We start from the raw sequence: 16,459 nt of genomic DNA on the forward strand, positions 1-16,459 counted from the left end.
ATCGGAACGGAAGGGTGCTATGTTAGTAAAAGGTAGGACATGCACTTTTCTTTTTTACATGTCCTGGTAGTGACAAATAGCCCATTTGGATTTTTACTACTGTGAGGCCTACTCCTCTCACAGGCTAGCATTGAGAATTCCTTAATACACTTTTAAGCTGCATATCCTGATCAGAGAGGAGTAGCTTTATCATGTTTCATAAGTTTGGAATGGTAATGGTAAATCTTCCTTGCTGGTGAAGTTTGATTTAACATTACTATTTTAGAAATTATATTTTTATAAAGTGGACATTTCTCTGCACTTACTGCTCTATGTGCCTGACAGCCTGTCTCCAATACATGCCTGGAGTGGGTAACAGCTACACTTTGTAGCTGTTTAGAGGGAATAGACAAACACATTCTGAGCACTCATCTGCATTCTGATTGGTCTTCCTGAGCAGGGGGTATAGGGGGGGGGGGGTCAGACACACTTCAATATGTAGTGTCCTGCCCATACACAAAGCACTGATGTACTCCCTATAGATAGCCTAGCAGACAGGACTGTGTTGAAAGGGATCCTCGTGCACTTCAGAGAGCTGCTTTGAAGTCACCCACTAAAACAAAGGAACTTTTGGGTATTAATACTTGGTTTCAGACCCCTAAAAACCAGACACTTCTGGCTTGTTAACTGAACCTCTGTCAAAAGGACTGCTGAGCTGCTTAAAGAACTGATCTGGACTACTTTTCTGGTATGACTTCTTTTCTGCTTGGTGCCATGCTGCTTGCTGCCCCCTGACTCTGCTGAAGGAGAGCTGGACTCTGCCTTCCCTCCAAGTGATCTCCAAGGGCTTGTCTTCTGTTCTCTGAAGTTTCAGAGACGCAAAAGACTTCCTACAATTCTGTTGGTGCTGTTAGACACTGCCTGCTGTGAGTCCTACCCTTGCCAGAGGTGCCCCCTCAAAGTCTGGGGCCTCAGAAGTAGGTTCTGCAGATGTTTTGCTACAAAACCGATGCATCATCACCTATGCGCAGATCAGCACCGACGCATCGCCCTTTGCATCGCGGATGCAAAGGTGTGGCTCGACAACAATGTATTGCCTTCACCTCAGTAAAGTTTGATGATGATGCAGCGACTCGGCTGCATGGAAAAGATTGATGCATCATGCCATCAGCATCTATACTTTGCTCCATTCAAGGTACTTTTTTAGCAGGTGACATGTCTCTGTAATAAGGCATAGGAAGTGGTAGAAGCCAACCCAAAGACATAAACATACAGTGAGTCAAGCATCTCCGGACATCCTGCTCAAAGAAGAGAAGGAGCTATTACCATCTTACTCATCACCTTCAACCCAACAGGAGGTCTGTCCTTATGTTTACGGGGTTTATCATCAGAGTTTTGGAGAAGCTTAAGAAAAGGGTGCCCCATCATTCAAGGTCACTGCATCCCCGCTTTGTAATTAGAGCATCTTCAACCTGATCCCACTTCACCAGGTGCTTTGGCCATAATGTGGCCAACGTTGATCCAACCTCGCAAGCACCACAGCTAAATCTATAAAATGATTAATGGTTTCATCTGCATTGGGCTTAGGTATGAGGGCAAGCAAAAGTGTCAGTGGCTTCTCCAGACAGAGCCTTCCTGTTCACTCCTTGACGATGGGCCTGACTTCGAGTTTGTGGACAGTTACTCGATCACAAACGTGACGGACATCCCATCGGTCATGCTACAAAATCATTAGAAATAAATATATATCAGGCCCTTAGGACACTACCTCTCTAGAAGGGAACCAACTAAGCGCATGCCCATAGCAGAAGAAAAAGGATACCTCGTGCACTGCATCTGAACAGCCTCCCAAAGCCCTGGGAGTCTTTTATGCAATGTGGCTGGAGTAAGGGAGGTCTGGACATCATGCCCAAATCTCTCCTGGAGGGGTATCACGGCAAATCACTGAACTACTAAGCTGAAAACAGCGCTGTCTTGAGGAGTTTCCTGAACTGAAAATGAACAGTGCACTTTTGAATGTGGAGCAGCAACGCATTCCGGCACCGAGGGGCTAGGTAAGAAAAGGGCCTGCCTTCTGAACAGGACTTTCTGACCTGTTGTACGGGGAGCGAAAGTCTATCTGGTCGGTAAAATGTAACTTCGAAGATAGATAGCTTGGACCTTTTCCAATCAGAGAATTATGTATCAAAAAGAGCATTTTAAAATTAATTATTTTATGAACTGGGAACCAATGAAGGGAACGTAGAAGCAGAGCAGAAGCAGTCCCGGAATTAAGGTTACAATTGAGACATGGTCTGAGGCTTTTAATCACAGATCAAGCTTGTTGGAGAACTGTCTCCGAGTACATGTCAAGAAGAAGTAGTTTAGCTCACATCTAGTCACCAATATATGCCATACTGCCAAGCCGCTGCCAGCGCCTCCCATAAACTGAGGTTGCAACAATCTATGGGCTCCTGCCAGCACCAAGAACATGTTCCCTCTAGAGTAGGCCTGGGCTGTAAATTCCATTCCACTCGTGGAATTTGGGTAAATTGGGTAATTTTGCATTCGGCGGAGAACGCGGAATTGGCCAAAAAACGTGATCGGCGGCTTAGCAGAATTTTTGCTTGTTCGCGCTTTCAAAATGCGTGTTTGCAAGATATTTCTCCCCGAACACGCAAACAGCAGTCGAACAGGAAAAAAGCATCATGAACGGGCTTCTCTCTGCGACCTCCACTGGCTCAGGATAGAAAACCAGTCTAAATTCAAAGCCCTTTGCTGCAAAGAACAAGATTAATGCCGGTATTGCACCTCTTTACCTCAGGACCTTAGTTCATCCTTATATCCCAACATGCCTTCTAAGATCTTCCAATCAGGCTAAGTTTCAAGTTCCCAGGATCAAACTTGCATGCATGGGCGGTCGGTCCTTTGCTTACTTGGCCTTGTCTTTATGGAACTCTCTCCCATCTCCACTTCGCTATGAACATAAATACCTCAAGTTCCGTAAAGGCCTCAAAACGTGGTTAATCAAACTCTGGAGTTCTGTCTTTTTCTCCAGCATGGGTCCGTAGGCGCCGTATAAATTGAACAATAATAATAATAAAGGGCGGAACAAGCAATTCCGCCTGTTCGCGGAACTTTTGCGTGCTCGCAGGTTTTTTTTTACCGTTTCGCGGACCTTGCGGACTACACAAATTCCGCCCACCCTTACTCTAGAGACCTGTCCTCATTATACAAACACAAGACATTTGTGAGTCATGATCCCAGGCGAGATGACATCAAACACAGAATAGCTAGAGGCACATCCAGTGTACACACTAAATGGAACATACAAATTAAACCGGATGAGTAAATACCCAGTGTATCCATAACCCACTTACCCAGTCCGCTGAATGGCCGGCTCTGACGGGACCGCCTGCGTGGGAGGGCTTCGACAGCAGCGCCAGACTGCGTGGGATTTTTAAAGTCTGTGTACATCGTGGCGGTCTTCAGGATGAGAGATTCAATCACCTGGACCAGGAAGAAAGAGCCAGTAAAGAGAAGCAGACCAGGGACAACCCCAACCTAGAGAGAGCAGACCGACTACAGCCCAGGCTTGAGAAGACCCTGGGGGAGGGGGCAGTAGATCCCCTACAAATATACCCAATGGACAGCCTGCTTAGGGATATCCAGTCTTCGTCTTCAAAATGTGTGTCTAACAGTGGTGTGTGTTAAACAGGAGTTTGCTGGGTCTAACAAAGTGGGTGTAAGGGTAGGGTTAGCTGGGTCTAACAGCAGTGGGTATAAGAGCAGGGTTTCCTAGGTCTCACTGGGAAGTGTATTAGAGGGGGTTTGATGGGTCTCACTGTACAGTGAGTTAAAGAAGGATCTGCTGGGTCTAAGTTTAGTGTGTTAGAGTGGGGTTTGGTAGGTGTCACTGTGCAATGTGTTAAAGTGGGATTTGCTGGTTCTTACTGTGTAGTGTGTTAGACTGGGGTTTGCTGGGTCTATCAGTGGTGTGTGTTAAAGCAGGGTTTGCTGGGTCTAACAGTTCCGTTATTGGAGAGAGGTTCAGGAATAGCCAGTCCTCTTCATCGAAATGTGGGTATTAAAGCAAGGTTTGCTGGGTCTAAGAGTGGTTGATGTAAGAGAAGGGTTTGCTGGGTCTCACTAGGGAATGTATTAGAGAAGGGTTTGCTGTGTCTAACATTTGAATGTGTTAAAGTGGGATTTGCTGGTTCTTACTGTGTAGTGTGTTAGACTGGGGTTTGCTGGGTCTATCAGTGGTGTGTGTTAAAGTAGGGTTTGCTGGGTCTAACTGAACAGTTTGTTAAAGTGGTATTTGCTGGGCCTTACAGTTTAGTGTGTCAGAGAGAGGTTTGTTGGGTTTAACTGTGCAGTGTGTCAGAGAGGGGTTTTCTGGGGCTCACTCTACAGTGTTTGAGAGGGGATTTGCTGGTTGGACTGTCCAGAGTTCTAAAAATGAGTTTACAGGGTCTAAGCAGCCTGTAAGGTAGGATCTGCCTGGTTGAACTGTGCAGTGAGTTAGAACAGGGCTTGCAGATCAGCGTGGGCAGTGAGTTAGAACAGGCTTGGTGACTGGACTGTGCAATATGTTAGAGTGGATTTTGTCGCCCTTCGTGATATGGAAGTATTGCCTGTCACCACCACCACCACACCCTCCTCCTCACTTCCTTCCAGCATCTGGAAGACCAGCGCTAGGAGCTTTGCTGCATCAACACTCCTGGAGGCTGCATCTCCTGTTTATAACCAATTAGGAGGCGGAGCGCAGCAAGAAGCATCGATAATGGCTGGATTGGGCCTGAGAATCACAGTGCTTCTTTTCTCATTCATTCAAGGCGGCTGTACGGTGATATAAGGCGGTTACCATGTTAGTTTTCTCTGCAAAGCGCTAGGTGAAATCCATAGGTGGCTGGAAGTGATGACTTCCCTCAAACTAAAGCGATGAGGTGTGACCTCGTGCGAGGAGGCAGCGCGCGCCGTCAGCTCAGCATTAGCACGCAGAAGCCAGCGTCGGATTGGTAACGCGGGCACTCGGGCAATGCCCGAGGAGCCGGTGTCCAGTTCCAGCTGTGGGCTGCTTTTTTGAGCAGTCTGGGGGGCAATTTAGCGGTTTCTGCATTCTTCGGATGCCACCAGTGGGTGCCCGAGTGGCCTTTTGGAGGCAGATGGCCCTCAATTACTTCCCAAAGTTCCCGCGTGGAGCTCTGGGGACGATCCGTTTTGTCTGCTGCATTCTGGGGTCACTCCTCCCGTTGCTGGGGAAATGGGCGTCGGACCCTCGCAGCTCAATATGCTTGGAAATGCATCGCCTCTTTCCAGCTCACGTTCTTTTTCTAGTGTGGTGCGGGCGGGAGCAGCATTGACAGGTACAGCCTTGCACCATGACATTTCTCACCACCGTATGCCGACCACGCTGGGCAGTTATCGTGCCATCCACCCGGATCACCGTCCACACCTCTGATTCATAGTGAGTGTGAAACTTCCACCCTGGGTGTCGGTCTTTGAATATAATGGGTCCCAACATGCAGCGTGGGAGTCTTTGCTCAGCGATCCTTGGTAGCCTTCTCATTTGCGGTCTGTCGTTCCTGTTGGGACGTGTCTATGTCCAAAGTGGGTGGCACCCACTCCGTGTCTCTGGGATTATGCCCAGCGGTGGCCGTTTGTGCAGCAGAGTGGCAGGGGCGCATCCTGTTGTGGAGTGCGGTGTTTGTCTGTATGCTAGTAAATATTGATGCAGGCACTCTCCGGCATCCTGGCGTTGATCCACTCCGATCCAGAGGGCTCGATTCAGTGTTCTCATAAATCTCTCCACCTCCCCATTGGCTTTGGGCCATTGTAAGGTGATTTGACGGCGATTGATCGTCCTTTGTGCTAGGAAGTCATGAAAGTCTTGCACCTGGAACCAGTTCTACTACAGGAAATTTGAAGAAGGAGTCCATGATTATTACAGTGTTTCGCCCATCCGGGAAGCTCCCGAAGTCGATGCTGACTTTTGTCCAGGGAGGTAAGTACGGCTCCCCCGTCAGCACTAGCGCAGGAGCAGAATTGCGCACAACCAAAGAGGATGATAGACTGCGTGTTGAACATTGCAAGTACTCACCCCCAGTCAATTGATCTGGGTTTAATCCATCATCATTCTTTAGCTCACTACGCCACCCCAGTTCAGACATGGCCATATGCAAATCAGTTTGACCCTGTGTCTCATGGGTGCAGTCCAGCCCGAACTGCCAAGCCATGTCTTCCCTGGACCGGAAACAAGCATCCTGGGACCGGTTTCTGCCTAATCAGCCATCATCAGCCAGGCTAGCTTGAATCCAGTGGCAAGGGACCCACGTCTGGGCATACCCTGCCAACTTAGGGCGAACAAAGCAAAACCAAAGGGGATGATGGACGGAGTATTGAACATTGCAAGCACTCACCCCCAGTCAACTGATCTGGGTTTAATCCATCATCATTCTTTAGCTCACTCTGCCACCCCAGTTCAGAATTGCCACTGGTAATCGCGCAGGGGATAGCAGCGTCAGATCTCTTCATCCACCAGTTCATCCATGCCGGGAAACCACACTTTTGCGCAACATCTTGCCTTGGTTTTCACGGCTCCATGGTGGTCTTGATGAGTGAGTGTGACCATCAGACTGTGGAGGCTTTTTGGGATGACTATCCTCTGTCTACACAGAACTGGATTCATTGGTGCTCAATTCGTGCCCCGTACTCTCCAGAGTTGGTGGTGTGCATTCGGTTCTCCGGCCATCAATGACTTGGAGCCATCAAAGAACCGGTGCCACTGTCCTCGGGTCAGAGTCTCTTTCACCCTTATTACGGTGTCGTCTGTGGCACTTCTTATATCCACTCTAATGACTGCTACTGGGCAGGTGTTGACCTCCACCATGTTTATAAAACATTCGGTGCGCTCTTCATCCATCGCGGACATTCCTGGGTGGCTTGGTGATGGGTGTCTGAACAAGCAATCAGCGGAATTGTTGGCCCCTGGTCTGTAGATGAGTTGGAAGGAGTATGCCTGGAGCTGTACAGCCCACCTCTCCAAACTCTGTGGTGCCAGGCGAGACAACTCCTTGAACAACAGTAGAAGCGGTTTGTGGTCGTTCACCACTTGAAATTGATGGCCAGAGAGGTAGAGGTTGGCCAGGGTTTCCCGCTCTGTGAGTAGCAGGTCTCTGTAGGAGATAGTGCCTGACTGGCATATGCAACTGGAACACAGATCCCTTGGTATTCTCTTGTATGAGAATTTCCACCAGTCCTACAGGGCTGGCGTCCATGACCAGTTCAGTTCTCTTCCAGGGATGAAAGTATGCCATGGTGGTTTGGTCCAGCAGGACCAAACCTGTTAAAATAAGCTACCTCCTTAGAGCCCCACGCCCACAGTATGGTGTTCTTTGTGAGCTGGCGCAAGCGTTCAGACAATGTGGCCAGGCCGGGGATGAATCTCCCACAATAGGTCACCATGCTGAGGAATCTCCTCATCTCCATCGGGTTCTGGGGGACCGGGGTATTGCGGATTGCTTCTGCCTTTCGTGGATCGACTTGGAGTCCTTCCTGTGAAAAGACGTAGCCAAAGAAATCGATTGAACCTGGGAGAAGGAGCATATTTTTTGGCCTAGAGTGAGGCCGCAGTCCGCAAGGTGTTGGAGCGTGGCCCGCAGTCTGACATGATGCTCCTCAGGGCTCTGGGTGTATAAGAGGATGTCGTCGCTCAGGTTGATTACCCCTACCAGGCACAATAGGGCCGTCTTGATGGCATTCTGGAACACCTTCGCCACCAAGGAAATGCTGAAGCTGGGTGTACCGCCTGAGGCCCACTTGCGTGGAGATGGTCGTGATGTAGTGACTTTCTGACACCAACTCTAGCTGGTGGTATCCATAGTTCACTTCTAGCTTGGAAAACCACTGGGCACCGTTTAAGTCTGCTACGATGTCGTCCATTGTCGGGGTCACGTCTCTCCTCCTTCAGATGGCCTGGTTGGGGAGCCTCTTGTCAACGCACAGCCGGATAGCCCTGGGTACGTGGTCTTCGATGTGATCAGCGACGGGGGGATCTTCTCGATAACGCCTTGGTTTTCTAGGTCTTGCAGCTCCTTCCAGGGAGAGGTGTGGCGCCGCGGCCAGGGCGACTGACGCTGGAATCTGGGGATCAGGGTTCGATCCCCGGCTCCGGCGGCAGGTTAGCCCAGCACCATGTGACTCTGGGCAATAGCTTGCTTAATCTTCCCGACGGCCCCCAGCGCCTAGAGACCCTAACGGGTGATTGTGCGCTATACAAATGTGGATTATTATTATTATGTGGATTATTATTCTCTAAGAAGGGACGAAGGTGAAACAGGACACAAATGTGCCTGAGTGCTGTCGGCTTGATGGTCTTGTCAATGTGGAGCGTTACCATGTGGTCTTGGAGTTTTCCACGCCCCTGGAAGAGTTGTGGAAACTTATTTATTTTTTAAATCACTTATTCACAGGCCCCCACTTGGATCATTAGAAGTGCTTCTCTGTCTCCAGGTGAAGGCCTGCTCTCTATCAAACTTGTTTTTTAGAGAGTGAGGACTGCCAATGATGAAACATGACACCTAGTGGTGTGTGAGGACAGTCCTTTACATGTTTTGAGATGCCCAGCACTTTGCTGACTTAGTGCTGTGTAAGGATCTGGTTACATTTTGTTAGCAACCAATTTTTCAGGGTAGCTTCTTTTGTGTGGGCTTACTTTTGTTAACTCCCATAACGACTGGACCTTTTATTGGTGTTGTTACAAGGCTGCTAAATAAGATGGTGAGCATTATTTTTGTAGGAGAGTAGGGTCTGCAATCCTATGGTCGCCCCAGATTTTTGCTTTTTGCTTCACTGGTTTACGACTTTCCCTGGCTGTGGGCCTGCTAATCAGACCCACAGCCTAGCTGTTCTCTCTCTAAATTGACATCCATGTACTTTAGGTGCATTTACCAATTGGTATTGGGACCCCATATCAGCCCCTGTACAGTGTACCTTAGGTACCCAGGGCATAGGTGAACCCAAGGCCTACCAGGGGCTGAAGCATGTATTATGCCACCCCTGGCTGGCCATCCAAACAGACACAACTGGCTGGTAAGACAGCTGGGGCAAGGTGGTGTAATCACCCTTTGATGTAGATATAGTATATCTATATCTAACCCCAAAATGGACACATATATTCCTATCAGTCACTCCTATGGCAGGCCTTATCAATCCTGAAGGCAGAGTGCTTGGAATTATGTGAGATGGTGCTCAAACATGAGCTGAGCCTGTCTGCCGCTTGCGGAACCAAGTCCTTATAGCTGTTCCATGATAACGCTATACCATATACTCTTAAGTGCATTATAATCCTCGCGGTTATTGCTAACTTTGGTATAGCATTATCAAAACATGTCGAGTAAGGTGTCATACGAATTGGAATACTACCCCCTCACCAGTTCTGGCGACAGGGGTAGCATTCCACCCTTTTAGAAGGACACAACATGCATGTAACTGTGAACCCCGGTTAAAGTTAACTCGAGCCTCAGCATCACAAAATGGATGCTGCCATCACAGACACAAGTCTGACCTCCTGCTGCTGGGAGTCCTTCTAGCGAGGGTGGCTTGGACAAAGGGTTTCCTGCCTTGGGAGGTGCTAGCACCACCCCAGACAGGACTTTGTGTATTGGGGAGGATAGGCCTGAAAGGAATGAGACATGCCTGGGGCACACAAGGTGCCCTGTGCATACACCGGTTCAAACCAGTTGCTGGGGCACTCCAGCCCCAGCTCTGGCGCGAAACCGGACAAAGGATAGGGGGTGTAACCACCCCCTTCCTGGTCCCACCCATGGGAGGGAGCTAGTCACCAGTACGGCCCCCTTTAGCAGGATAAAGGTAGGAGCTGGTCCCATTCCAAATTAGATTATCCTGAACAACTTTACAAGAAGAAACTCTGGACTTCGACGTTCTGCTCCACAGAAGAGTGAAGAATCTCCCTTGTGGGCAAGGAGTGTCCACCCTGCAACTGCAGGCACCATCAAGCGTCCTAGCGGTCCACTTTGTCGTCCTTCCTGCCGGATCCAGACTTCAGAGCCCGACGAGACCCGGACTCCCAGACCTCTCCAACCTCTACCCACATCTGCAGTGCAGCTGAGACCCGTGGGTGCGACGAGACACGTGGGACCGGCCATCTTGAAGAGACTGCACTTCGCTTCCAGCACGACTTCTGAGGCATCCTCGAGTAAGTGCTTTGGGGATTGGGAAGCCCCAGCCCCGAGCAGCCCCTGCACCAAAGATCAGCCCTCCAGCATCCACGAGATCTGCGTGGGGCCCTTTTGATTGATTGCTGCTCGGCTGGCTAGTCACCTCCTAGACGACGATCCAAGAAATCTACACTGCTGGTCTGGTTGCTCCAGACTGGCCCTTGCTCCCTTCCAAAAGAGGAGCACCCCGGACCCTCCTGGTCCACTCCAGATGCCGTTTCCACTCACCGCGTGGGTTGCCTTTGCCAAGGCCTGTTAACTCCAAATCCGGATCCGACACCGCCGATAGCAAGAGCCTACGTGGGACAGCTCGTGCCTCCATCCTGGTTGTCAAAGACACCTCCTGGTCCATGTGGCTTCAGAGACAAGTGCCCACTCTTCACCTGAACGCGACGACAGCATCTGGTTCCCTCCTGGTTCCACACCGGTCACTGGCTAGTGACTTTGAACACTGCCCCCTCTGCTTTCAGGTCCTCTTCTTCCTCGATCCACCCATGGATCGCACCGGACATCTTCCTCCTGGTCGCCTGCAGCATCTTTCTTCAAGGCTCCATAGACTTCGACATGGAAACCCGACACACTTTGACACCTATGCACCCGCAGCCCGTGGGTGAGGTAACAAGAGCATTTCGGTGCTCAAGGGTAGAGTGACTCTCCTAGTGTCCAGGTATCCAGTCGTTTTAGTCCTAACTAGTCGGAACTGTCTTTTACTTACCTTTTCATAATTTGTTCTGCCCATTGACTTTGTTCCGCATCTCGCGTGTGAGTTCACACTCTGCACACGTGTCCCGTGGGCCTCCCTTTACTTACCTAAGGTTAGGTTAGGGTAGTCCCAGCGAACCTACAGCCTCTGGGCATCTTCATTTTCTAAATCGTTCTACTTATTCCATTTACATAGTATATGGTTTGTCGTGCCCCTAGGGCACCATTGTAATTTTGTGCAACTGATCGTATTTTTCTTAAGAGATTGTCATGTGCTTAGCCCTCTGATCTCAAAGAGTTCAGAGGTGTTTGTTATTATTAAATATACTGTTTATTTTCATAACAACCTGTGTGGTGTCCTTTCATCTGTTATTCAAGGGGTTATATTGTGGTAAAACAGCTGGCTTCACATGCCAAAAGAGTTTAGCCTAAGACTGCTTTGTCCATGCTACCATTAGGATAGCTGGTCTATGAGGTTGACTTACAACAAATCACCATAAGGGTTGTTTGGACTGATACAAGGTGATCACTAGAACTAGTGATCATCATATATCAGGCCAACGTCTCACAATTTTCTTGAATGGTCTTCCCCTATTCCACCCACCACATCGCAGCACCCGCCTGCTTTTATTTTAAAAATAATGTTTTATTCAAATTACAGCATGGTCCACTTTAACTATAGTGGCAACGGTTATTTAATTATTTAATATACGGCGCAGTCCGCTTTAACTATAGCGGCCGTGCTTATTTAATTATTTAATACACGGCGCGGTCCACCTTTACTTTAGCAGCTGTGCTCATTTAATTACTGGCACAGCCGCTTTCACTTTAGCGGCTGTGCTATAGAAGCTTTTGAAAAAAAAATGTTATCACGTTGGGTGAAAAGCACCATACATACTTTCACTTTAATGTTGGCCGTGCCCCTTTCTTTAGACGCTGCTCACTTTAACTTGTAAACGGGAGCAGCGTCTAAAAAATAGGGGCGCAACCAACATTAAAGTGCTCCTGCCTTTGTGAGAGTTTGAGCTCTTAGTATTAAAAATAACACTACCTTTTATATAGGTGTTGCTTTTAAAAACATAATTAAAAGGCATTGTCGTTTACATTACCAATAGCCTAAACGTTCGCATATGCGAGACCTATTGCACTGAAAATGCTTGTTTTAGGACTTGTGCCCTGGATACGAGAAGCCCACGTGTCTCCCCAATAAATCTGGTCACCATTATTAAAATGGATCCCTTTCGATATGTGATGTCTTGAGCCGTCCTTAGCATGGACATTCTCCCACACAGTGCCTTTCTGTCCAGGAGTCCAACCTTTTGGACCCCTTTGTGGCCTCCGGGGTCAGGTGACGCCCATACTCACGTTTTCCGGTGTGCTGGCGGCAAGCTGGCCGGGCCGCGTGCGCCTCGCAGGTAACGGCTGACTGATTATAGGCGCTAGAGATGAGCGCTGTGGACGGAGAAAGCAGAGGTTAGATGGGGGTTCTTTTACTACAGTGGTGGTGTGTGCGTCTGGCTACCATAGTGAACAAAGTCACTGAAAGAATAACAGAGGTTTGTGTCTGTGACAACCACACAATCACCAGATCATGATAAACACAAGTGTGACAGGTAGCAATCGACTGAGTAGTGAGTGCCCACCCCTCCCACCCCAAACTTTGGTATCGTAATCTGGCCACTGCTGCACTGGGCGCCTGAACCGCATCCGGGCACTCAGCGCCAGCTGCACTCAGAGCACGCTTCAAGCACTGAGTGCAACCTCGCGCTCACCGACCTCTATACGATTGTATGCAGAATACCTATGCATCTCAAACCTGGATTGGAAGCAACAAAGGACAAAGCGCTGTGAAGAAATGAATAATGCGCTGGTAAGAACAAAGCGCTGGGAAACAACAGGGTGGAAAGCAAGAATGCGGCTATCCGCGGCCCCCACGGGGGCCATTCCAAAAGGGCGGCCCTTTATAGCTATTTGGCCACCAGCTCACCCCTCTCTAGGGGTTGGGCTTCTGTAGGAGTCCGCTCGCCGGGGCACCATATGGGTGTCACATCCAGTGTGCCGAGGTGGGGGGAGGGTATATATGCATCCCCCACCCCTCCTGGAGCCCTGTTGCACCAGCCACGCCATCTGCACACGATGTGCAGTCATGCCAGGGTTGTCATTGTGCCGTCTTATTTAGTTTATTTTTAAAGTTTTGTATAGCGCTAGCTAGACCCGTAGGTATCAGAGTGCTTCACATACATATTGTGCAAAGCCGAAGGGCCTTACATTTCCTAGAAGACTGACAGTAAGTAAGCAAACCACGGACAAAGAAATAGTATGAACAATAAGTAACTGTGCAGCGGAGGGGAAGCAAAAAGAAAAACAAGGAGATTAGCATAGTACGTTCACCAACAATCCTTGAATGGGAGTCAACTCGGGGTATGGAGGTCTAGGTTAGTTGACATTGGTCAGGAAAGTATTTGTTAAGGAAAGTATTTGTTAAGGAGATGGAGTTTGAGGTCTCTTTTGAAACAGGAGAAGGAGGGGTTGCATCTGAGGACTCCCGGGAGAGCGTTCCATATCCTGGGAGCGTTGCCGTAAAACGATCGGTATTGGGTGGTTTTCTTTTTCATTTTTGGAGGAATGAGAAGAAGTGAGTTGGAGCTTCTCAGATTTCTGGATTGACCTGCTCTTACCAGTTTGTTGTTCAGGTAGTTGGGAGCCGGAGAGTGGAGGGTTTTGTGTGTGATGCAGGCCAGCTTGTAAATACATCTCCCTTCCATGGGAAGCCATTTGAGGGAGATGAGAGCTGAAGTGATGTGATCAAATCTTTTTACTCCAGATACAAGTTGAGCGGCCATGTTCAGTAATGCCCTTAGAGGGGCTAGGTGAGCTTTTCGAGTCCCTGTAAGGATGGTGTTCCCGTAGTCTATTTTAGAGAGAACCAGGGATTGAACTACTGTCTTGAGGTCATCATGGGGAAGAAAAGGTTTACATTTCTTGAGGTGTTTTAGAGAGAAAAGAGCACTTTTAGCAGAGGTATTGATGTGGGCCTCCATTGACAGGTTCTTGTCCAGGGTGATGCCTAGAGACTTAACTGAGTCGGTTAGAACGAGGGGGCAGTTTAGGACAACCAGATTCTTGAGCCACTCTTGGATAGGACGATGGTTACTTTTTGGAGAGAATAGGATCAGTTCCGTTTTATCTGGGTTGAGCTTTAAGTGATTGACGTTGAACCAATTTTGGATCTCCGTTAGAGTGGTATTGAGGTGTTGGATGTCATCGGGGGACTTTATTTTGAAATAGATTTGGGTGTTGTCCTCATAAAGGTGGTAACTCACTCCAGTTTTTTTCAAGATGATTGTGAGGGGTTCCATGAAGAGATTGAAGAGGGAGGGGGAGGGGATTGAGCCTTGTGGCACCCCAAGTGTGACTTTTGTCGGCTTCGATAGACAGGATTTGATTTTAATTTGTTGCGAGCGATGCTGGAGGAAAGAGGTGAACCATTTGAGTACAGTACCATTTATGCCGGAGCGCTTCGACAAGGTCTCTAGAAGAGCTGGATGATTAACTGTGTCGAATGCCGCAGATAGGTCAATAAGGATGAGTAGGCAGGCATCACCATCATCTAAGGCTTTGTGAATGTCGTCCGAGACGTTGAGTATGGCTGTTTCAGTGCTACAGCCTTTCCTGAATCCCGATTGAAAGGTGTCAAGGAGGTTGAACTCATCAATGTGTTTATTGAGTTGGTGGAGAACACATGACTCCAATGTTTTTGCAAGGAATGGGAGGTTTGAGATAGGTCTGAGGTTGTTCAGATCATTAGGGTTGGCCCCTGGTTTCTTGAGAATGGGTGTGATTTGTCCTAGCTGAAGGGAGTCTGGGACACAGCCTGAGTTGAGAGAGGCGTGGATTTTTGTCCAGAAAGGGGAAATGGTGTGGTTGAGTTCTTTTATGATTGTGAAAGGGAGGGGGTCCATGGTGTGGGAGGAAGGTTTTAGATTAGAAATTATCTTGAAGACCTCGTTTTCCGCTATTTGCTCAAAGTCGGACCAGTGCGCATTGTTTTTTAGCTGGAGGCAGGTCTGATTGTCCTTGTACAGTTTCTGTGCTGTCGGGGGTAGTAAAAGGGGGGCAGGCAATGAGGGAAGAAGTGTTTGCGGTTTGAATGAAGGATTGATCAATTTTCGAGACTTTATTGGTGAAGAAGGTGGCAATTTCTTCACATCGCTCATTTGTGGCTTCGGTATCTTGAGAGGGGGTGCCGTTAGTTTGGCTTTTTACAATGCCGAAGAGTTCTCTCGGTCTGTTTTTCGGCACATCTAGTTGGCTGCGGAAAAAGGACGCCTTTTCCCTGAAAATGTGTTTTTTTGTATGCCTGCCGAGCAGATCTAAGTGGCGCTCGGCTCTGTGGACTCGAGTCCCAGTAGGTTATGTGTACGGGAACCATTCCCATGTGTGGCCGCTGCGCCTTTTGACTCTCAGGATGTAATGTCTCATCCTGATGTCCAGGCCCGGGAGCTTGTGGCGAGTCATTGTGCCCCTCATCAACCGGTCATTGCTTGGGGGGGCCTGCATGTAGGGGAGAGGGCGAGGTTCCCTTCGTGTGGACTCCGTTCGCCTGGTGGGGCATGTGTTGTAGTCGCGGCGCAAATGGTTGGCAGTTGCTGCAGGAGTCTGGGCCCTTTGGGCACTTTGTGTTGTGTCCGACGCTCCCTCGGGCGGATGCTCCTGTCCAGAGGCGCAACTAGAGCCAAATTTCCAGGGGGGCTAAGAACAATTTCGGGGGGGGGTGGTGGGGGGGTCTGAACCTTTAATCCGTAGGCAGAGTGGAGCTGTAGGGCCTCCAACAAGGGGTGAAACAACAGCAAGGCCTAATTAACATTCAAATGGTCTTTTAAAGACCTGTGAAACGTTCGGGTGTGGCTGTGTGTGTGCCTGGGATCGGTCTCATCTCATGCCACATACGACAGGGGAGGGGTGGGGGTGGGAGGCGGAAGCCCGGTGAGTCCAATGGGTGTTGCGCGCCTGCTCCTGTCCATAAGCGTGTATATCAGAGCCCACCTTTGCCCTCCCCTCCTCTTTTTGAAATAAGGATATTAGAGGGGGCAATGTGCCGATGTAGATCAACGGTCGAGTGCGGCCACGGGTCACTGCAGTGTGCGATCAGCAGCATACGAGCCTAGCACAGGAGGCCCACGTCCTGGTTTTGTATGGCCATTGTTGGGTCCAAGGGCTTTAGCTCTATACCGTGGCTCGCGGGGTTGGACAGGGGATGCAGGGGCTGGTCACGTTCCCTACTGTGGATTTCTGGGTGTGGTGCCCATGTTCCCTTTGGCACGGCCACCGCTGCCCAGTGGGAGTGGAGTCTGGCTTTGCTCTCACTGCCTGGAGGAGGGGCTCAGGCTGTCCTGCTACGCCGCAATGAGGAGATAGTGTTAGGCTAGTCTAGTCAGATGCTGCTGCCTTTCTGGCACAGCGACACTTCGTGTCAGTGTGTCCACGCTTTTCCGGTATTCCCTGCAGAGCCCAGCAGGGTCAGCCTCACTCTTGGATACCTGCAATTTGGCCTGGGG

General features: G+C 49.3%; 1 protein-coding gene across 3 annotated transcripts in view; it reads right to left on the reverse strand.

Annotated features, from left to right (window-relative positions):
- The window catches only part of LOC144824386 (rac GTPase-activating protein 1-like), a 247,063-nt gene that overhangs the window by 115,358 nt on the left and 115,246 nt on the right, over positions 1-16,459 (reverse strand). For all 3 annotated transcript variants that reach the window (XM_078683497.1, XM_078683498.1, XM_078683496.1), the window contains exons 7-8: positions 12,267-12,353; positions 3,339-3,468 (exon numbers count right to left, since the gene is read on the reverse strand). In XM_078683497.1, the coding sequence (XP_078539623.1) occupies positions 3,339-3,468; positions 12,267-12,353 (217 nt within the window). The remainder of the gene's footprint in view (positions 1-3,338; positions 3,469-12,266; positions 12,354-16,459) is intronic.

This window comes from Lissotriton helveticus, chromosome 3_1 (genome assembly GCF_964261635.1).
Source record: "Lissotriton helveticus chromosome 3_1, aLisHel1.1, whole genome shotgun sequence".
NCBI lineage: Eukaryota > Metazoa > Chordata > Amphibia > Caudata > Salamandridae > Lissotriton > Lissotriton helveticus.